The 24,673-nt window shown below is 31.6% G+C and overlaps 1 protein-coding gene across 3 annotated transcripts; it reads right to left on the bottom strand.

Annotated features, from left to right (window-relative positions):
• Nucleotides 1-1,666: 1,666 nt before the first annotated feature.
• On the bottom strand, nt 1,667-16,366 carry LOC143083857 (serine/arginine-rich splicing factor 3-like). Of its 3 annotated transcripts, none has more exons than XM_076260236.1 (6): nt 16,305-16,366; nt 13,461-13,680; nt 12,532-12,699; nt 8,234-8,302; nt 7,507-7,554; nt 1,667-2,921 (listed from the first exon to the last, which is right to left on the bottom strand). In XM_076260236.1, the coding sequence occupies exons 2-6, from the start codon at nt 13,673-13,675 to the stop codon at nt 2,909-2,911; spliced, it is 513 nt and encodes a 170-aa protein (XP_076116351.1). In that variant the 5' UTR covers nt 13,676-13,680; nt 16,305-16,366; the 3' UTR covers nt 1,667-2,908. The 3 variants fall into 3 exon arrangements, 2 of the variants coding, with proteins under 2 accessions (XP_076116351.1, XP_076116352.1); XM_076260237.1 differs by lacking the exon at nt 16,305-16,366 and adding an exon at nt 16,242-16,297; XR_012980907.1 differs by lacking the exon at nt 1,667-2,921 and adding an exon at nt 9,989-10,240 and having other exon boundaries at nt 7,501-7,554.
• Nucleotides 16,367-24,673: the final 8,307 nt, after the last annotated feature.

Below are 24,673 nucleotides of genomic sequence, written 5' to 3'. Positions count from 1 at the left end.
CTCTGTAAAATATATGAAAAGGTGTTCATTTAAAAAATCACAATTATTTGTAGATTCTGTTTATATGATTATTTTTGCTTGTATCATTAAAGGACAATATCTTCAATAAGCTCAGTGTTGGTTGGTTAGATGAGCTTAAATAGTGGTAAATTTCATCATCAAGGGTCATAACTCTAATTGGAAGTCATATGTTTTGATGTAATTAACAGCAGATAGATGTCAATATTCAGAACAGATTTGCCCTGTCAGATTTATATGCTACCGCAACTTAACATTAGGGGGCATATTGATTTACACCGGTCTATCTGTCCGTCCATACCAATATGGGATATTCCACATAACTCCTCCTCCAGCTTGAATCCTAGGAAGTTTTCACTTTGCTGTCTGTTTGTACATATATTGAAGGTGTGCATGTAGTCAGAGTTTTTGATTTTTAATATTTGCTCTTTTTGGAGACACAATAATATCTCAAAGAAAGTCCTACATTGACTTATGTTTTAATACAGTTACTCAGAGTCGATTGCAGGGGCATCACTTTTGTCTAGTTTTCGATCTACAGCAGTTTTCAAAATAAAAGACAAAACTTGAATTTTTCCCCTACATACTATCTTAAACAATATCAGCCATGTTGGTTTGAAGGCAGGATCAATGGACACAATTGTCAAACAAGAGAGGGATGAAAGATACCAGAGGGGCAAGACACACCAATGATAATTGTGGTCAATTTTGGAGAAATTGGTCAGGTAAATTCAAGAGAAGATTTTTATAAAAGTTAACAAAGATGTGCAACAGATTATGGACGCCCAGTGATTAGAAAAGCTGACAAGATATAAAAAAGAAGATGTGGTATGATTGCCAATGAGACAACTCTCCATAAGAGACCAAATGGCACAGAAATTAACAACTATAGGTAACAGTACAATCTTCAACAATGAGCAAACCCCATACCGCATAGTCAGCTATAAAAGGCCCCAAAATGACAATGTAAAACAATTCAAACAAGAAAACTAATGGCCTTATATATATATATATATATATATATATATATATATATATATATATATATATATATATATATATAAGTCTGAAAATTACACCAAACAGTGTTAGAGTTAGATTTTATACTGACAAATTTTTGTCCGTCCCTCAGCGGGATTCGAACTCACACCTTTGATACACTACAGCACCAATCGCTTAGCCTCATGTCCAGCGCTCTAGACCACTCGACCACATCCGCTATATAAAAATATAACTTCAATAGTCGTAGTGTTACCTTGTCACGGAAGGTGAATCTAGAGATAGACATGAGACACGTGTTTTTTAAGCGTGTGTAGATGTTATATTATTATTTTCATACACAATGTATTTATCATTTGTCAGCAATCTAACTCAACATAATATATATATATATATATAGAACCAAAAATTTGCGAAGGCAAATTTACAGATCTAACATTGTTGGGTTGATGTTTAGACAAGTTGTATATATATATATATAAAAATATGTAACATATAAACAAACGCCAACCATAAACCAGTAAGTAGAACTACATTGTAATTAAGTTATTGTAAGTAACAGTGTGTACACCAAAATATAAATATGAAGTTCGGGTACAATTTTAACAATATATGGCTGTTCATTCATCATGAAAGAAAACAACATATATTACACAAGTATCTGTTTTATTATAACAGTTTTTAACACATGACAAATATGTAAGTTCTCTTATGTACATAATTATAAAAGTATTACAACACATTTTTTTCCAACCCCCAAAAAAACAAAAAGAAAAATTCTACCTTATCCTCACTGAATCAAGACATTTTACCTTCATCATGACAATCATTACATGATTTAAATTGAAACGAAACATAATTTAGCAACATATAAATATATATATTTACAAATAATATGAATCAGTTATATTTCATATGTAAGACATAAATGTTTTTGAATAATGAAATACATGACAGTTTTGATAAGACAAGCACAAACAAATCAAGTGTGTCAAACCCTGTGAAATGTGATAATTGTGGGCCAGTAAAAGTGATTAGAATTATTTTGTCTGGACATATATATCATAACAAAATTTTAGTTTTTTTAGAAAACATACATACAATCTGACAATATGAAGATCCACCTAAATTCCATATCAATTTATGAATTTTTTCAAACCCATTATTTTCATTTCAAAAACATCACTTTGATTTAACTTAATGCCTATAATACTTAAAATTTCTGAATTAAAAAATGGACCAGTGAGTTACAACTAATATGGTCGTTTGTAATACATTTAAATTTGTATTGGTATATTAACTCAATGAATAGAAAGCCCAAATCAAGGGTGTTATACCAGGGCTAAACTCTAATGATTAGATGTTTGCTTTCTGGATTATGAAGTTAAATATGAGAAGATACTTTAGCTTGTATAAAATAATTTTAAAAAGTTTTTTAAAAGTAAAAATTGGGACACAATATTATCTGTTTATTTGCTATAATACAACAACTAGGAATATATTCTACATTTTAATTTGTAAAATTAATTATATGAGTTATCTCCCATTATAAGGCTGAATTGAACAAAGTTTCATTCAATACAAAAATATTGTGTATTGTGAAAGTATAAAGACAAAATCACTAATCTGTTCATGCTTACAAAAGAATTGCACTTCTGCCACAAATTTGCATGACTTAATTTCTTTGACTGTTTTTTTTTTAATAAAAAATAAGAAATATATATCTCTTACAGATTGAAATCATAAAAAAATACATTTATTAAAATAAATCTGATGTTACATATTCCATTTAAAATGCTAACATTAAAATATCAGACATCCTGACTAAAATGATAACAACAATCTGTTTGTATCTGCTGACCGTCTAACTCTGTTCATGTTATCTTGATATTCACCAGTCCTTCCTGAAATAAAAGAAATCATTCCCTCATTAAGGTGGTACCTAACACTACAGGGAGATAACTCTGTAAAATCAGCTAAAGGTTTTAATTACATTGTGTCATTAACTGTAGTTTGTTCCTGAGTACCAGACATAATAATATGCATTTTTTTGTTGCTATGTTTTGTGTTTTGACCTGTATTTGTAAAAACGTTGTTAAATATTTCATCAACATTGTATGGTTTGCTTGGAATTTTTGTTGTCATTGTAATATCATAACAATCTAATGTTGAACAAGTTATTGGTTCAGAATCAAATGCATTCTGGGAATTGTTTCAGAATCAAATGCATTCTGGGTAATTGTTTCAGAATCAAATGCATTCTGAGTATTGTTTCAGAATCAAATGTATCCTGGGTATTGTTTTAAAAAGTCTGCAATGTCTTGTCATTTTGGTGTACAAATGACAAAATTCATCACTATCAGTTTGACTTTAAAATGTTGAATTTAGCTAAGATGACAACAGAACAATCATGGATATCCTAAAAGCAAGATATCAAAAAAAGTTCTTGTGCCAGTTCTCTGATGAATCAATTTAGGTACTGTAGAAACATTTTTTGTGGGGTTAAAACTTCGTGGTTTGTCTATATAACATTTCATGATGATTTAATTTCGTGGATTCCAGTAAATGGAAGTGATATTATTATTATAAGTAAAGTTAAGTTTTCGTGATGGTTTTTATTTCCTATATTTATTCTTTCCACCAAATAAACAAAATTTTATCCTCCACGAAAATTTCTGCTTTTACAGTATATATTTAAAAAGCAGTTGTACTAAGATACATTTGCCTGGTTTGTTCATATTAAAAATGTTGCAAAATCTAATAGAATATTTAATGGCTTAAAAGGAGTAAAATGACTCCATAGAAAAACTTGCATTAAGATATCTCTATGCAAATAAAGTATCACTGTAAAAAAATATTTTATGGGGTTCAAATTAACATTTGGAACTGGAAGGTCCAGGACCCTCGACACTCCAAACTGAAAGGTCCAAAACATAAATTCCAAGTCCTACTTTACTTGAAATATTTCATAACTCAGTAAGATACAAAATTAATGTGCTTTTGGTGTTAGGTTAGCTTGTTCAAATTCACAGCTGTTTAAGTGTATCATATCTAGTTGCACTATTATAATTAGTTCCTCTGTGAAAATAAAGTAAGAAACTTCCAGATTTTATCATCAAAGATGTATTTTGTCACCTGCCTGGAATTACTATTTTCTTATTGTATTTGACTGGTAAACCCAGAATTACCCTTATCTGCCCCAGAAATCTGATCCAGTATTGTAATTGGCTTCATTTTTGGTTTATGGCATTCATTGTTTTTTAATGTTGTTTTACTCGGATTTACTTGTTGGCTATTTTCGATATAAAGCTAGCAGTCAAACAAAATGAACATCACCATGATCACTGTCATGAATAATAAAGATGAAAATAATTTTTGAGAGCATTTGGAAATTTTGGTCCACAAATTGGGAAAAATGTAGGGTATTTTGCCATTGGAAATGGGTCTGAATACCAGACCCTGTGAAATGCTAGAACAATATGTGAAGTGGTATTTGATGTCAATAGTAATATGGCTTTAAAATGACCATACTGACCATAAATGGTTGAAAAGGTCAGTAATGTAATTTTTATCTCTTGGTTTTATTTTTCAAGAATTACATATCTTTAACTGTTAGATTTTCACATGCATTACCATAACTTTTTGATGCTTGGATTAATAAACATTTTTGTAGGAATTTGTGAAAGAAAGATACCTTTTGAAATTTTCCAATTTGTCATTCTAGAGTTGTTAGTGAAAAAAAAGTGATGAAAATTTCATGGAATTGACGGACTATAAACAGTAATACATATAGATATACAGGGTCAAATAATAATCAAAGTGCTGGATAGCACCTCTGGAAAGTTTGCAACTGTAGCTGTGTATTATTCCAAAAAGGTTATAGACGTGTATTATTTCAAAAATGTATTTCATCACAGCTTGGATGTTTTAAACTAAACCATTGTCTCGTCAGTAATTATCAAAAATCACTTTTTAATGTTTGTCATAAAAAGTTTTGAAATTTTCTATTGCAACCTAAAACTGTAGATCTAAAATATTGAAATACATTGTATACAGAAATCTGTTAAAGGCTTTTATCAAAAATAGGGAACATTCCATTGGACACATTAATGTTATAAAGGGTCACAACTCAAGAACTATAAATGTGAGGCTACCAAAATGTGTACTTGATCTGAGTTATGGGGTAATAAGCATTGTGTATACATTCTAATTGCACAGTTTTGCGCAATAGATTTGTAAGATCTTGACATTTGTTTTGTGTCAGAAACCTATATATTATGTCAAAAATTTGATCACAATCCAAATTCAGAGCTATATCAAGCTTGAATGTTGTGTCCATACTTGCCCCAACTGTTCAGGGTTTAGACCTCTGTGGTCGTATAAAGATGTGCCCAGCGGAGCATCTGGTTCCATTTGTAACGAGGCACAACCCTAGAGCAGTAAAAATTACTCCACCACAATTCAAACTTGATTTTTGTTTTATTGTTAAAAGTATTACAATGTATAAGTTTTATAACATTTGGTTGAGCAAACTAAAGTTAGATAACTGAAACGAAAATATTCAGCAATTTTTTACATATGTAAGGGCATAACTCTAAAATGGTATAACTATCGCCACCAAAATTCAAACTTGATCAGTGTTTGTGGTAATGAGCAGTGTGTATAAGATTCATTTGGTTAAGACAAACTAAAGTTAGAGTTCAGAAACTAAAATTTCCAGAAACTTTCCTATTTGTAAAGTAGCATAAAACGCTAGAATGGTAAAAGTGACGCAGCTAAAATTCAAACTTGACTGGTGAATTGTGGTTATAAGCATTGTGTATAAGTTTCATACAATTTGGTTCAGGCAAACTAAAGTAAGAGAACAGAAACGAATTTTGGGATGTACGGAGGTACATGTACATTTTGTACGTACAAGTAGGGGAAGGACGTACATACTTACAGCAGAACAAGGATAAAACTCAATACGGCCGTGGGAGCATAACAACAGCAGTATGACCACAGGACTAAAAAAATTATATACACTAGATTCATAGAGGTGCTTATAACGTGTAACACATTTTAGTTGCTGTTGTGAAATTAAGCATTGTCTTATGAGTAAATAACATTTGAGAATTTTGTTTTAAGCCATTTAATTTGATATATTACGGTAATCATTGCCTCTGTGTTTGGATGACAAAGTAATTGAAATCTATTTATATAGGGCATGGTATGCCTTAAAACTTTTCCAGATGCACAGGTTTGTATGTAATCTATCTAAAGTTTGAGGTGAAAATGCAGCTATTTGAGCCAAAGGGCACACATCATTAATCATTTCTACAGAACTTGTCTTGATACCCGGAGCTAAAATATTCGAAGAAGTAGATGCTGACTCGGTTGCTTTTAATACGGATGCTATATGATACGAATTTACAATAATACACCAGTGGTACGATGTAAATTATTGGAAGAAGACTGAAGAAGAACTGACGTTGGGTCAATGTTTTTCTGCTGTCAGTTTGATCCACTTGAGCATGCTGAACGAGTAAAGCTCCTTATATCCACATTGGAATGTGAAACAATTAGTATTTAAATAACGGAACTAAGTTTTCAAATGATTTTTGGCATCAAAATCTTCCGATCGATGTTTAGATAAAAACAATGCATTTTTATTTTATTTTTATTTTTTTTATCAAATCCGGTATTTACCTTTACTCGTCCTTGGCGTGAGACGTTAGACATATAATCTAATTTTAATTATCGAGTATTTTAAATTCTTTCACCTATGTTTTGTTTATATCACTTTTCAATTATCCGACGGCTTGGTCAAAATGTCAACTTGTTCTCGCATTTTAATCAGTCATTCCCGATTCTTTCGATACTCTCGGGATTTTACCACGTTTACGTACGTACATATAGTAAATAGGTAAAAGTAGAGCGGGAAAATGTTCATTCATGAAATATTCATGAATGAATGAAAACGCAATCTCGCGTAGATTTCTTGTGATTTTCTCTTCAGCGCATGGCAGATCCGCGAAGTAGTGTTTGTGATACTCATTTTTAAAATGAAGTTAAATTCATCTGAATCGTCGGTGAACATTCTTTTCTTTTTTATTCAAGCTGTAATCTTTTCAGTCAAAACAGTAATCACTTAAAATTTTAAAAGAATCTTCCAAGTATCAGAACTCAGACACTAGTACTACACTATCTCGGAGCAGAATATATTGCGATAATCTGTCAACCGGAAGTTTGAGGCCGACGCCTAAGGAAAGTAGCAATAGCAAAGCTATAGCAAACTTTCCGAAAACATGTATGGATTTTGCACATTGTTGAAGGCAGTACAGTGACCTTTAATTGTTTATTTGTGTGTCACTTGGCCTCTTGTGCAAAGATGTCTCATTGGCAATTATAGCACATCTTTTTATTCTATTATTTATGTGTATGAGTAATGTGAACAAATTCTTTGTCTGTATTTTCATAATTCCATGAAGCCTACAAAATATAGCTTACTTTCTGTCTACTGGTGACCTTGACCTCCTTCTATAAGGTGAATTTGACCTAAAAAAAAATAAAGAACAATATGAAGTCTGTTTTTTAAATTTTGTACTTTTGTCTTACAAGCTAATCATGTTTCAATAGATTATGTCAAATCAAAATTCATTATACCATTTCAAAGGAAATATGATGTGAATAATCCTACCACATTCAAAAACTTTGTCAACAACACAGAAGAGGTTACCATGGTTACATAATGTAAGTGTGTGTTTACGTACTGTACATGAATTCATTTATTTTTTTGAGTATTTGATTTTGTTGTTTTGCCAAAGGTCTGCATAGAAAATGAGTTCATTGTTTCACATTTAATATTGTGGTTCATCTTTCCAGTGAAATCCAAAAATTGGCATCCCACAAAAATAAAATCAGCAGTAGCTGTCTGACATGTTTTTAACGGAGAAAGATTACTGGTTTAATTTTCAGTTCCTGATTTGTAATATACCAACTATCCTGTGATCAGGTTGCTGATAGATTTGAGTGTATATCCATAGAAGTGAACATAATGATGTGATAGGAGTATAAAACCTTCTTTGTACAAAAACGACATGCAATCTTAACTTGCTAGTCCACAAGGTAACAATTCACAGGAAGACATGTAACAATATCAGCATACATTATTCAGACTCAGATTTCCTGATTAGTAAAATTTCACAACATTCCCATGAATAATTATCAAACCCACCTGCTACGACTATCACTTCGTCCTCGTCTCCTTGGTGATGGTGAGTCCCTGCGTCTTGGAGGAGGAGACCTGAAAAAATATCAAACACGGCATCAATACATTATATTCATCAAGATTTAGTAGGGGAAGCTTCCTCATGAAAAAGCATTTTATTATCCCTAAAAAACACTTACCACTAAAAGGGTATATTTTCTAAAGGTATTTTTTTAACATATAAATATTTAACTTTGCAAATATAGCATTGTATAGTTTGAAAGTCTATGTTTGATGTGTTAATGAGTATTCATTGTACTGTTTACCATATACAAATTCTTTAATTAATTTTATAACAAATATATATAAATATATGGTATAATCACAAGTTGTATTTTATGTTTGAATTCTGTTTTCCCTTTAGATATGAACATTGGAGATTATTTTGTATACAGCTTTCTATGTATACTGTTACTTTCCAATTGATAAATGGCACCTTTGATGTCTTCTGTCTCTTATTATGTGGACGTATTGGACTTCCCTTAACCAACAGTTGTGAAAAAGCAAATCTATTGACCCTCTACCTACAGGTTAACTCTGCCTGATATTACTGCACATCCTTAATTCTTTTTAAATGATCAAAAAGAAAATATTCTTATACTGAACAGTAATACAATGTAAGGATTTTTAAGGAATCACTAAACTTAAAAAAATAATCAAAAAGGGTATTAATTAGACAGCAAATTAGATGTAATTCATGTGCATGTATAAAAGATAGAATATCAGAATTTATCTATAATTATCAGTATCATCTTGATAACAGATACCTTGCTAATTTTCCTCCGAAACACCTACAGCAAATGTACTTCAGTACAACTGCCTGTATTTTTAGACACATTCATGTATCAACAGTATCGTGAATATGCCTAACTGTGAAACAAAATCATTTCCCAAGCTACCAATTAATTAAGAACAAACAAAAAGAACTGGAAAAATACTTTTAAAAAAACATAAGAATGAGACTGCCATAAATTAACTCGATGCAGATACATTGTTATAGACAAAATATAATAGGCTACAAAATAAGGTGTCATTTGACATTTGTTGGTGTTTTTTTTTTTAATTTGGCATATAGATCTTATTAAAATAGCTACATGTATATATAGTCTATTTTTAATATAAGTACTTACAAATGATAAATTTAAAGCTTTTTGTTTTTGAGAATTGGGTAGATCTTTGAATCATTCACAAAATGTGTCAACTGGTGAATTAAAAAAAAAAATGTGGTATGATTGCCAATAAGACACCAGAGAATAAAGGACAAGGGTTTAAGAACTGAAAGCTCACAGATGACCTTCAACATAAATATGTAAATTTATTTTTATATCTAATTCTACTGTCTATGTTGGGATGCTGACTCCCAGACCTATATACCACATATAATTTTGAGAGACATCTTTGTCCTGCCCAAAAAATACAATTATAAAAATTTTATCTCTAATGTTAGCACATGAACCTATTTTATTTTAACAAACTGACAATTTTCAATTAAAATGTACATTTATTAAAATTTAAATAATATATTGCAATGATCATTCACCAAACATGCTGAAATGTTGTCCATTTTGTCCACAGAGTCAACAATTGATTCTGCATCAAGTTAATTTAAGATGGCAAATGAGTGTTAGTAAGGCAACCAAAACAGTTCTAACTTTGTTAGATTTCATAACACACTAAAACTTTCTTCTGCTGAAAAAATTACAATTTAAATGAACTTGGTACCCTATTCCATGATGATTATGTCAGATGAGGTGACAATTTGTCGATGTTTAACCCCATGCTTAAGAGATGAAGCTGAGAGTTGATATTAGAGGTGCTTGTTGAAAAAGCGTTGGCTGAGGAGTCAGTTGTTACATGGTCTTGTTGATAGCGTTGACTCAGAGCTACGGTTGATTAGATGTCAACGTTGAGACCTGAGGAGGTTGTTTTTTGATGTGATGCCTGATGACTTGTTTGAAGACAAAGAGGGAGGCCCTGTAAAGGGTGCAGTCATCATATTAATAAATACAAAATACACATAAATTTCTACACAATTCAAGTCATGCACAGTGGGATAAGAAAACATTAAACATAATAATATATTATAATTTATCAATGTGCTGAAAGAAGAGATATTACGTATACAGATTTTTTACATAAATAGGAAAATATTCATACAAGCTCAATTAGATGGTTCAGTATTCCTATTTTTTAAACAGGGGAAGTAACTCAATAAACTGGATTAATAACTCATTAACTAATGCTAACTTAATTTGTGACGAGTGAACCAACACCTTCTAACGGAAAAGCTGGTAGAGTAACCAAGATGGATACCGAAGTATGCTGCGGTTGTCTTAAAACCTCATGGAAATATAATATGTAGAGACAACAACATCTGGGTTACCGCAAGGTGATAGTTTTATTGAGTCGACATGTTTCGCCGCTAATGCGGCATCATCAGGACAATATTACAGAGTTTACATGTTTCATAAAGTGTATATAATGCGGTTGTATTAATTATGACGTAAAAGAATAAAAGTGAAAGTGAAAATGTAAAATAGTGTTCATAATGCTAACTTAGATCAGAAAACATAACAGGGATAACAAGAATCGTAAATTTGCATTGAATTATCTGCCTTTGTCCTACTTGTACGATAAAGAAAATACTTCAACTTTAAATAATACACATCATTTTATAAATTGAATATTGCAGTAGTTAGCCTGTTTTTACTGCATTTGCTTGAAAAGGGTATGAAATAAACCTTTTTTTATGTGTACTTGAAAAAAAATTGTAAAGAAAGATGCTCAAATAAAGAAAAGATAACCAACCAATGACCACTTTTATCAAAAAAAAATGGAGATAACGATAATTTCAGTTGCTGCAAAATATAAAATATTTTCTGTTTATGCCTTAATAAGAAATATTTGTTTTAAGAGTTTTACTAACAGTAAACCAGTTTGGCAGCTAAAAGTTGAGTTACTGCCCCTGTTTAAGAAATGCAATTGAAGAATCAACTTCTGTTTAATTGTGAAATTTGTTAAAGCCTTTTAAAAGATTAAACAAAATTATAAAAACTAACATAAAAATAATTCACTTTGAAGTCATGTAATAGAATTACTGTGATACAAGTAACATAAAATATATGAAACAGTTCTAACATATATGAGTATTTAACAGTTGAACAAAATTTTGAAATGTTATTTTGATATGAAAAGGTTTAGGCTTCACATAAACCATTGTAAACAGTCAATACTCAGAACTAACAAGATAAACAAATTAAAATACAAATATTTTCAATCCTATATATATATATATGATTCATTAAAACAGACTTTTGTTTTATCTATGTTTGTTAATTCTATGTACTGAATACATAAGGAATGCCGATTGGAGACCCTGACCATTTACATATATAGTATAAAAACCAAACATTTTTCAATAAAATTCCTAAATCCTTCAAAATTTTAGTGAAAAAGTATGTACTTGACATCTTGATGTAATATTTATATTTCCAATGTTGTATACTAAGACCATCACATCCATGACATCAGTTAATCTAAAATGATTTCATGCTATAACATTTTCTTTCCAACTTTAAAAGACACTATCATACTATCTTACTTCCATTATCATGATTATTGTAAGCCTTTTCTTTCATCATATTTTTGCCCTCGCACATATAAGAGGTCTTAAGGTGGTACCTAACACTACAGGGAGATAACTGTGTATAGTCAGCCAAATGTTTTAATTACGTTGTGTTGTAAAAGGAATATTAAGCTTCTCAATGATCAAAATTGGTGTTTGTCAAACTGCTATATAACCAGTGTAATTTTTCTGATAAAATGGTTGGTTCAAAATTTTTAAAATTTTTATATTTTTGTCAAAGGGTCAAAGTAAATACTTTGTCAAAATTTTAAGAAAATTAAACGAGCCAAATTAATTTTAGTTAAAGTGTTGGGTACCACCTTAAGATTAACATAATTTTTCCCTCGCACATATAAGAGGTCTTAAGATTAACATAATTTTTTTAACAAATATATTTGAATGTTTGGTTTGGATACTAGTTACACTTTTACATCAACATTTTAGCAGCATGCATTCATTTAGCCCTGCAGGATATCTAAACATTGTGATGAGAGGTGTCAAATAGTATTGTTTTTTAAAGTTGATTTCATCAAAAAAAATCCTTAAAATAAAGTCTAGCCTACATATGTACATTTGTGTCAAAATTTTCTGTTATTGTATCAATTAAGGAATACAATGACATTTGTCTGGAGTAATCTACCTTGAACGACCTCTTCCACCACTATAACCACCTCCTCTACCACCACCTCTGCTACCACCCTGTCTCCAGTCATCTCTGTATCCTCCTCCACGTTTAGGAGGACCATCTTTACCCCATCGTGACTTTCCTGATGACATTTCTACTTGTACTCTTCTACCATTTACTCTCCTGTAAAATAAAGTCAATAAGCCTGACTAAGTGTCACATATTTGTTTTTCATTCATTTCTATGTACATAAATAAGGCCGTAAGTTTTTTCTTTGTTTTACATTTGACATTTAGGAGTCTTTTAAAGCTGACTATGCGGTATGGGCTTTGCTCATTGTTGACAGCCATACAGTGACCTATAGTTGTTAATTCCTGTGTCATTTGGTCCCTTGGCTTGTTGCGAGTTGTCTCATTGACAATCATACATTTATACCACAACTTCTTTTCAATAACACTACCCATCTAATAATTAAGGCACTCATAATGTCATCTTTTTCAAATTTTTTTGTCAATATGAGCGTTCTTTTTTATAATTATAATCTATAAAAACATTTATTAATTTATATTAGTGAACATTTCAAAGAAAACTACTGTACATACAGTATTTCCTGCATTCATTTTAACATACAAATTAACGTATCTAATTTAAATCAACTTTAACAATTCAATCACCAATAATTATCAATCAAACAATTTCTACCAGAAGATTCAATCAATGCCAATCAAAACTGTAAGAACCACTTATGCTCAAATGATTGAGCAAAAAACAAATCATCCAATACTTATCTGCCAACATATTCTAAAGTGGTCCAATATTAATGTGCCAATAAAGTGGTCCAATACATGTACTTAAATGCACATTAATTAGTCATTAGTGGTCCTATACTAAAGTGCAAACTGTTTTTTTCGTGCCATCTTGATTTCAAGTGGTCCAATACTTACGTGCCATCAAGAGCCTTTGTAGCATCTTCAGCATCCCGGGGATCTTGAAATTCAACAAAAGCAAATCCTGGAGGGTTTCTAGCCACCCATACATTTCTTAGTGGTCCATATCTCTGGAACACATCTTCTATTTCTTGTTTGGCAGCACCATAACCTAAGTCACCAATATATACTTTACAGTCCAGACGCCAGTCCTTTGTTGCTCTTGCCGCCATGGTAACTACAACAAATAAAGCAATAAAAATATGTCACTTGTTTCGTTTAGGGTATATATATATTCACCATGCTCTTGCTGCTAATTTCTTTCATTACTTTTCAAAACTAGAATACCATAGCAGTTGACCATACTGTTATCACCAAATTTTTTACTAGCAATGAATAGAACGACACTTTTGATATAATTGTGAAAAAGGTAGACAACTGTTTAATTAAATCAAGGAACTTGCATACAAGAAATAAAAAACATATTTCTGAAGTTGAAATTATAACAGGCATCAGAATAATATGGTCTTTAACATGTTTGTAAGACCAAATAAATTCTGTTTTTCAATAGTTCTATTTTCCCAGCCTTAGTCGCTCACCTGTTAATTTTTGCTTAAATCTTTCACCAATGATTATTTTTGCTTTTCAATACAGGTGATGGACTCTAGAGAGCCTCTTGTTTATTTCATCAGGCATCACAATAACTAATGACTGACACATGGACACTAATAAAATTAATATAAGCATGATCAGGGGCAATTAATGATTATATGTAAATTGTCATGAATTATCTGCTTCACAGCTGGGAAAATTTAACTATTGAAATAAAAAAAATCAAGTCAATTAGATAAAGCAATTGATAAAATAGAAATATAAACCAATAATGTAAAAAAAAATATATTACTTTAAGAACAGAAAAATAAAGAAAAGTAAAAAATAAGATTATAGAAGACAGTCAAAGGTCTAACTTAAATAAGTTATCAGAGAAAAATAACATGCATGTGTTATTACAGATACTTTCATGAGTTGTCTACTCTTTTTTTCCTTTATCTGTAATAACATATGTTTATCAGTTAAATATATGATAAATATTTTATCTTTAATGAGCACTTGGGAACTCTTAAAACTTTGCGCAGTAGCTTAATATATTACCTTGATAACTAATTTTCTAATTCCATTAATTCCATTTTTATCAACCATGGTTAATCAATGAGACAAGGATTTTAAGGGTAAACTAAGCTGTAATAACAAGGCTAAGTTATTACAAGCATGTTACTTACTACATTTGATAGTAAATGAGACACATGGAATCTCACACAGTGCCTCATTACAAGCTCTGATCATCATTTCTTACAATGAATTGAAATACATTGTTATGCAAGTCAGAGCAAAGCCTTTAAAGAGATTTAGAGAAGCTGTAATAACACCCTTTGGTTATTGCAGGAATATATTTTCTGTAATAACATAGGTGTACTATGCATGATTGGTAAACTATGAGCTGTTATATCTTTGCAAAGATTAGTATACTTAAAGAAAATTATATCAATAGAATTTGAGAAAAAAATTAACAAAATAAAGGTTGTATATTTTCCCTTTGAAACATGAAACATACATATGTTATCACAGTTTTTTTTATATTTTAGCCCACAATAACAACATGTATGTTATTTTTCTCTAATAACTTAGACCCTTGACTGGAAGAAGATAAGAATGCCATTGTCACGGTTAAAAGTATTTTCTTGAAAAACAAGCCATCATTCAGTATTCTGAAATGCAGTTGACAACATCTTCCATGTCAATGGGTTTAAAGTCTGTGCAATATATAGTGGTTTTAATAAACCAATATTTTGTTTCAGTCAATAAATGTGACTTTCAGTTAAAAAAAAACATACAAAAACAGGAATCTTGTGTCTTTTCAGTTTTTAAAATTGCATTTTCTCCCTTCGATTTTATACTTTAGTTCTCTTCAAAAGGTTATAGTAATATAGCAGACGAAATATTTTCAGAGGATGCCTACAAGGAAGTAAATGGTGGGATTATCAGATGCTTACCAGACGAGACTGTAGTGGAACATAGAATGTTGTAAAGAATGTTGTAATTATGTTTGATAAGTTTTTACGCAACCAAGGATATTTGATTGAATTCCTATCAATAACATACAGTGCCTTTAAATCTATGTTAAGGGTGCACTTAAAATGTAGTTCTAAATGCAAAAGATACCACACAAAGGGTGCCAGCAAGCACAGTGGGTCTTATTGGGGTCTAAATAAGCGTGTTGCAGGATGGCGGATTTTTTGTAAGCGTGTTGCGGGATGGGCCATTTTTTGTAAACGTGACACCTGAAAGCCAAATTATTGTGCTGTGAAACAGGATATTAAGTCTATTGGGACACAGGAAATTACAACACATGAGAATTACTTACGTACATAGTGTAAGAGGAATACGGCAATCTGACAAAACAGTAAGCTTGATCCGGGATCAGATCCCCCAATGAGACCCCCTTCAACAGTTCAAAGCAGCCACCCAATATATATATATATATATATTTTTCTTCAGGTGTTATCATTTTGTGTGTGCAAGTTATTTGCATCAATAATTTGACAAAAAGCTTTTATTAGACTTTTCATTTGAATTACACGAAGAACAATATATAAGTAAATTAAGTATGAGTGCCATCTTGAATCCAACACTAAAAAGGCAGTCGATCGGATTCCCAATAATTGAACCATTTCGTGCATTTGATCATTAAAAAATATTAGCTTTGCGTTTAAAGTAAATGTATTTTTTAATTTTGGTTACTTGTATGCAGAAAGATTTGTTATTTTTGTGTTTTTGGCAAAATTATTCGTGGGAATCTCACACCTGATATATTCTGTTGCGACCTTGACCTGCAAAGAGTCGACACAATGTTAAACAACGAAAGAAAGACGTCAGCGGAAACGTTTAAATAACGGAAATCGCTGATTGAAAACATTTTTATTATGAAAAATCCCTGAAAAGTACTAATATCAATGATTTATTTTTTACTAAACGTAACTCTAATATAACTAGAACTAGAGTTTACAAATCCTTGATCTGGGTAATTATAACATCCAGAACAAAAACCTAGCCGACCACCACTCGGAGAGATGAATTAAATATCGCACATTTTACGAAATCCAATACCAAAAGATCACCAATGAAAGATTAATCAGATATCACTCGTTTATCAAAATCCAGCACAAAAACATCATATTGGCGTAGGAGCTTTAAATGCACGTGAGTTTCGGTCCATTTTTCTGTTGGCGTGATCTAGTCGTGCTCAATTTGTATGAATTATAGTTCTGTGAAATTTTATGTCAATTTTTGTCAATTTTTTTAATCATGGTGTTGCATGTCTGCTTTTATTAGACTTTATTTTGGATATCCTATCCTCTCGAGACTTTTCTGTTTTTTTTTACGAAGACAATGCATGCAACATTATGCTTGAAGTGTATCATTATCTTAAATGCCTTCCGCCATCATTGAAATATGCATGACAAAGCCGTCACTGGACGTAAAGCAAACGACAAGCAATCACTCCTCATACCGTTTTATTTCACGTGTTATGAAGCCGACCATGCCGCAGTCCGGCAGAGTTATATTCTCAGGCTGACGCCAGTGTCATCCATATATATATGATATATATTGATATACATCATGTACATGTATATCATTTAATTTAATGTTGATCAGTCATGTTAGTTGTATATAGTATAGTGAGTCTGTGTCCGTCAACAAGAGCTAGTGTTGTTCTAGGCCAATATTTACACTTCATATAGTTACAATGATCATGTGAAAACCGACGCAAGTGTCTTTGACAAATAGAGAAACGTGACAACCATGACTACCACGGAAATTGGTCTGTTTATGTATCATCGTTGCTTCACTGAGTGTAGCGTATAATTCGTCATTGAATATTTTGTAGGTATAAAATTAAGCTGTTGATCATTGGTTGGTCATTTAAAGGTTTAATATTTGTTTTCTTCGATCCTTGCATCTTGCTTTGTCTTTCCAAAGACTGCATAATAATGATTTTAAAAAATCCTCCTCGAACTCTTCTTGCTAGCAATATATCTCAGTTTAACCAGAGTCGTTGTTCAAATGCCACACCCTATGAATCATAAGTATAGGGTTTTAAATTTCTGCAATTCACCACGTATTTTACCTTTGGATTTAATATATATTTGGTATCATTTTTTCTGTCAATGTTCTTTTTAAGTTTAACATGTTCATGATGTTTAAATCGCACAATAGTTTTTCACTGTGAGCTTCAATTTTTCGGGAGGGAGTAGATTTCATTGTGATCGTCGTGCAGTTTTTTTTTTTTTTGATATTCTAAGACAAATTCTAATATATAACCATTCTCACTGTCAGCTGTAATGTCACTTATATGTAGGTTCTCCATTTCACGATTGTTAATTAACCATCTGAAAACTTAAACTGGAAGTGCTTGAGACATTACCCAATCGTCTAAATTATTTGTGTCTAGGTACACGTCATGGCTAGTTGGTTTGGGTTGATTTTCATCGTAATCCGGAACATGTTTGTTGCTAGTTTTAGCAAGACGATATTCATGATCAGTGGTTCCTCTTTTAAACCTTTCAACATTAACACATCCATATCTTCGTCTTTGTATAATTCCGACTTGGCACCTGTAATTGACAAGGCAACATATCATGCTATACCGGGTGACATATAAAAATGTACAACATCTAATCCATTATAGTTGAGACAGATCTGTCGATACTGTCCTAGATTCTGTATGTTAAACAATTATCCTAGCCTACTTGTTATGAATGTGCATATTCCAATATGGTTATACGATACCTTATCCCGAGAGTATAGTTTTACTATAAAAGGCATCTATCGGTGGCAATTGAAACAACAAAAGGGTATATCACCTTTCGTACTCACCAATGGACCGAAAATCCCCATTCTACTGACCTTATGAGTTCCCAGTCTTGATACTATATATAATATATATAACGAAATGATTGATATTGCAGAATGTTTATTTTATTTAAGATTCAGGACAGTTAAAAAAATTATCGAAAGAACATGGTGATTGATGTCGGAATTATAAGTATAGAAATATTAATTTAATGTTAATTCGCCCGCGTACTTAATATCAACAGAGAATTTTATATAGTATAAGTATCAAAGGGTTTATATTCAAAATTCATATCACCAAGGAAATAGTAAAATATTTTTTCAAATCATATTAAAAAGTTAAACCATTAACAATATTTCTGTTCTGTAACTAATTTTAAAAAGCAAATAGCTTTCCAAATTTCATCCCTTACATATTTACATGTAATAAATTATTTGATTCAATTAATAGACAATTTTAGGTCGATGTCAGGAAAATATAAACTTTTATTTTATGAGGATGAGAAACTAGGGAAGGGCGAGGTTCTACCGAGCCCTTTCCCAGTTTTGCACCGAGCTCAGTGGCAGATCCAGGGGGGGGGGGGGGGTCCAGGGGTTAGACCCCCCTATTTTTTGGCCGATCAATGCATTTGAATGGGAGCATATAGTTGGAAACCCCCCCTTTACTCTGGGTTGGGACCCCCCCTTTTTTAAAATGGCTGGATCCGCGCCTGGAGCTAGTACATAAAAGTGTATATTTTTATGACATTGACCTAATATTGTTTTTATTATGAAACTTAAATTAATACAATGATAGCTTTTTAAATCGTAACACAAATGTCAAACTTATTTTCATCCCTTAATGGACCCCTGATTGTGGAGAAAGTGTTCCGTGATGAAATTGACAGTATGCAAAATATAACTATGTTCCTATATTTAGGAAATAAACACAGGTATTAACTAATTAACTTTCTGTTCAGACACTGGTGTCGTTTTATTAAATCTGAGTAGTAGCTGCAAGCTCTTGAATACCGATTGGTAAGGTTGGAAATGTATATCCCATATGAAGGTGAAATTGGTATGTTGCTACTAAGGTATTTGGAATTTATAATTTCAAAATTAAAATAGTCTTGTTTTCAAATTCGAGTTATTATGTTGTTTCATACTAAGGCGCTTACCCGGAGAAGTATAGTTGGATGTTTGTTTTGAGATCTATCTTCATAATAGAGTGTTTGCCTAATTCATGCCATTCAGCTCCAAATGCTCCATCAAATCTTTTTCCTCTGTTTGATTCTCTCTCGGAACGTATCAACATCGATTAGCGCAATGCATTTAATTTTCCAATTTATTTACGAACCACTGAGTGTGCCTTTGTTTCGATAAACTTTCACTTCTTCCTCATTGTCCCTCTAGGTGTAATTGTCTAATCTCATTGGCAATTTCATCAATGTTATCCATCATCATTAGAAAATTATACTCCTTCATATTAAAGTTATTCTATGTTTTTCGCTGCGCTTAACACTTGTTATTTTATTTGTTGTAATTCTATCTTTGCTATGAGCCCCTTTGTTGTTGTTGATAATCGTCAACTTACGGGTGCTATATATATTTCTTGTTTATCGCTGATCCAGCTGATCTTTATCTCTTTGATAATTTTTAGATTGACACAAAAGAATAAAATAAACATTATTGTCCTTGACCAGAAGGTGTACAATTCTTGAAACGTTTGGTTATAACCTTGAACTTGATATGTCCTTCCAACTGTTTTTTTTTATTAGAGCGCCCATAGTGAGTCTTATGCAAAAGCCCGCAGCTAGTGAACTGAATTGTAAGCCGTGTAGCTACATACTTTTGTCTAGTCTTACTGGGAGAGGGTTGCCTCAGTTATTCTGTGTTTCACGCTATTTATCCTCTGTGGATAATATTGAAATTAAAGTAAAACGGTTTTTACGACCTACCGAATTAGACTATTTACTGGCTTTATAATAATACAAGCAACGTGAATGGTGCCACATATATAGCAGGATCTGCTTACCCTTCCGGAGCACTTGAGATCACCCCCAGTTTTTGGTGGTGTTCGTTTTGCTTAGTTTCTAGTTTTCTATGTTGTGTCTTATGTACTATTATTTGTCTGTTTGTCTTTTCTTTTTAGCCATGGCGTTGTCAGTTTGTTTTCGATCAATGTGAATCAATGTCCCTCTGGTATCATTATCCCCTCTTTTATACATATATCTGTTTTGATTTCAAACCATTTTCACTACTGTAAGACATATTGATTATTGTTCACATAAATGATCTGTAATTTTGCCGTCTAAGCTGTGGATTGTTTCTTGTAAAATAATACTTCATTGGCAAAAGCTCAGTGTTAAGATTCATGTCTAATCTGTTTTGTTTATTTGTTGTTGTTGTTGATTTGCAAAACTAAGCTCTTCTTGAGGCACAGCTTGAAAATCTTTACAACACGAGTTTTTGAATAGAAATCCAAACATCATTTCTGGACTTAATGCAAATTTTCTATTTAAATTAAATTCCTAAAACTACAAATTTTGTAAAGAAATATGATTTTAACTTTTTTATTGATTCATGGAATACTTTATCGTATAACTACTATGCTACCTCTCATGCTTTTAATTGCTTTAAACTTGAAAAATCAGCATATGATTTGTATATTTACACAGTATAATTATAATGATATTGAGGTCATGACAAGTTCAGTTGACCCCTATCATTTCAATAAATAGATATAGGAAGATGCATGTAGTTACATTTGACAATCACCTCTTATACCAAATATGGTTTTCCTTTTGTTTACAGCATATGAGAAAAGGACATACAAGATTTAACACTGACAAATGAAACATATAAATCAGGTCAAGTTCTGATTAAAGTTGCCAGACTAACATGGACACATTACAAAGATTCAATGCACAAAATATAACTATAAGTTTACTTATGATACATGGATAGAAGACTTCGCCACGAAAAGATATCATTAAGTTACGGATCATGGAAATGAGGATAAGGTCATATAAACCCAACTAGATTGGAATGTACACCGTACATCAAACATAGTTGAAACATTGCTATAATATGGACCACTCAAATGAAAACTTAACCTTAATATCTGACCTATTAGAATACAAACCGCTCAAAACCTAAGATTTGAAGAAAATAAAGACCATGCAATTATTCTAACACGACGGGTGCCACATGTGCTAATCCTTCCGGAGCTCCAGAGATCACCTGGATTTCGTAGGCGAAGGCGCAGTCATTATCGCTTTAGCAGTCAATACCACTGTCCTGTGCCTGTGGGCAGCCCATATATCACGATAATGACCAGTTTTTCAACAACTGTATCAGTTATGTAAGTAGTGAAACTAACCAGTTAAAAATCATACAGCATTAAACGATTTTTAGAATTATTGAAATGATTCAGTGCATTTAATTGCGGAAATAATCATTTCAAATATCTTCCTAGTAAGAAAGAAAATACTCTAATAAATTGAAATATTGTTCTCAGTGTAATTGAATTGAAAATACACCGTTTTTACTTGGAACAGGAAGATAATTTATGCAAATGATCTATCATAGACGTAATATCGATTTTACCGAACTCGAGCGTCTGAGCATGAGAACCTTAACTTCGTACTTTATTTGGCCTTTTAAACTTTTTTGAATTCGAGCGTCACTGATGAGTCTTTTGTGAACGGAACGCGCGTCTGGCGTATATACAAAATTTAATCCTGGTTTCTATGATGAGTTTATTTACTACCACTGGGTCGATGACACTGCTGGTGTAGATTTATTTCCCCGAGGTATCACCAGCCGAGTAGTCAGCACTTGTGCTGACATGAATTGTCATTGATATGGTTATATTTATAAATTTACTGTTCACAAAATTTTGAATTTTTGAAATACTAAGGCTTTTCTACCTCAGCATAAATAACCTTAGCTGTATTTTGCAAAACAATTTAGGAATTTTGTTCCTAAAATGCTCTTCAAATTCGTACTTTATTTGGCCTTTTTAACTTTTATTTGAATTCGAGCATCACTGATGAGTCTTTTGTAGACAAAACGCGCGTCTGGCGTATTTACAAAATTTAGTCCTGGTATAATGATGAGTTTAAATACAACATATGAAATTATTGTAAACGAAGAAAAAAAAACTTTTTTACTTCTCCTGAAAATTTCAAGATTCAAATTCTTTCCTTCTTAAAGTTTTTTATTCAATATTTTCTCAGCATGATATCTATAGCAAACGTACCATTAAAACTATGAATTGCAATTGTGTATGCCAGACACGCGTTTTGATTGAAAAATAAATTAAATTAATTAAAATGACGAAGGAGCATTGAGGACCCCAAATTTCGAATAGTTTTGCTGAATACAGCTACTGTCAATTATTTCGATGGTATATTAATCTTAGGATTTCGAAAATTCTTAGTATTGTAAACAGTCGATATTTTTTTATTATAATCAATGATAATTCACGTCAACACAGAAGTGCTGACTACTGGGCTGGCGTTACAATCGAAAAGAAAATCTCCACCAGCAGTGTCATCGAACAAGCGGTTGTTCATCATGATAGACTCAAAAAGACGTACATTCCCTCTACAAAAGACTGATGTTGAAGAGCATTTAGGACCAAAAACCTAGAGTTTTGCCAAATACAGTTGGGTAATCTATTCCTGCGGTAGATAAACCTTTGATTTTGAAATTGCAAAGTTTTGTAAACAGTTAATGCATAAATAATATTAATGTAAGATCATTTTGATATGTTCAACCCTAAGTTTCGGTTCTTTTAAATTTTTTTTGAAACATGTGTACCAAAACATTTCCTGTTTAATTGTTTGGAGAGTGAATACATTTTATTACTAGAAGCAAAAACTGTTGACACGAACGTACCTAGGTAAGAACTTAATGATAAGGTTACATTGTGAAAGGAGTATTTTGTTTTTCACAAAGTGCTGGACTAGGCAGGATTTAGTATTGAAGGTATGTAGAACATCAAATCTTGTTTAAGATATGCGATTGACAAAATGTTATATAAACCATATTATTCATTTATCATATCTTTGTATTAGCGTAATTTAGATTATAAGAAAATACTAGATCTTAATAGGGTCCGCATTTTGAAAAGACAATTATTTCTATTAAACATTCCAGCTTATGGTTATTTTGGGTTAATTATATACTGTTCTGAACTATTTCGGTCGAGTTTTTGGAAGACCCATGTAATGTGCATCAAATGTTATGCAAATAGTGTTATGATATCAAATTTGTGCAAATATTCGATTCTAAAACAAAACTTAATAAAATATGTAGTGGTGAATAAAAAACAGTCAAAAGGAATATGATTTTGAAAATTACTAATAATGTTTGCGCTTATTAAGAACAGTGTGACAATCTGTTTACACGAAGAGCCTCGATTTGGTCATGTTTCTTGTTAAGCCATGGGCGTTTTCTATTTATTCATTTCCAGGTACAATTCTTTTCGATTTGAGAAAAGTAAAACCCCTTAGTTTTCTTAAATAATAATTTGTTGAACTTTTCTACATTAGAAAATGCCTTACCAAGTCAGGAATCTGACAGTTGTTATCCATACGTTTGATGTGTTTCGACTTTTGATTTTGCCTTTTGATTTTGGACTCTCCTTTTTGAAATTTCCTCGGAGTTCAGTATTTTTGTGTTTTTACTTTTCATTGCCCTACAGTAGAATGAATGAGTAAAGTTCCAATAAAAGCTACCGAAAATAAAATCAATAAAAAAAATGTATTCGAGAATCACTGATGAGCCACATGTAGACCCAAGGTCATAAGTCAAGGACATCAAAACAAAAGTCTATTGGTCTTTAATATGTATGGTTAATGTGTTATTTCACTTTACGCATAATTCTAAATATAAGATTGGTCATAACCTCCAATTTATTGTTTACGCACACTCTCAACCAAAATTAACATGTTGCAACTAATAATTTAATAGAATTTATTTGTCGATATATTTTAAAGTGTAAATAAGTCAAAATCAAAATCTAGAATATGACCTTGACCTTTGACCTTGACCTAATTTTCATTTTTGTTTTACGAAGGACCTTTAGGTCTCTATCACTTATGGTTTACAAGATAAAAATGCATATCACTTATATCAAATGCATGAGAGGAAATAACTCTCATATGGAGTGTTTATATCGCTTGAGTCAAAATAGGACAAATCATGCGGAGGAATAACGAGCAATTTTATAAAATAAATGTGTCACTTTCTTTTACGGTTACAGAGGAGATGTAGTCACAAGGAAAATAGTGTTCGGGGAGATAACTCCTACAAAGAAAAGTGTTTGTTTT

This window comes from Mytilus galloprovincialis, chromosome 7 (assembly GCF_965363235.1).
Source record: "Mytilus galloprovincialis chromosome 7, xbMytGall1.hap1.1, whole genome shotgun sequence".
In the NCBI taxonomy this organism is placed as follows: Eukaryota; Metazoa; Mollusca; class Bivalvia; order Mytilida; family Mytilidae; genus Mytilus; species Mytilus galloprovincialis.
Note: the sequence above shows the minus strand (reverse complement) of the source record. Positions and strands in the feature narration are given on the sequence as shown.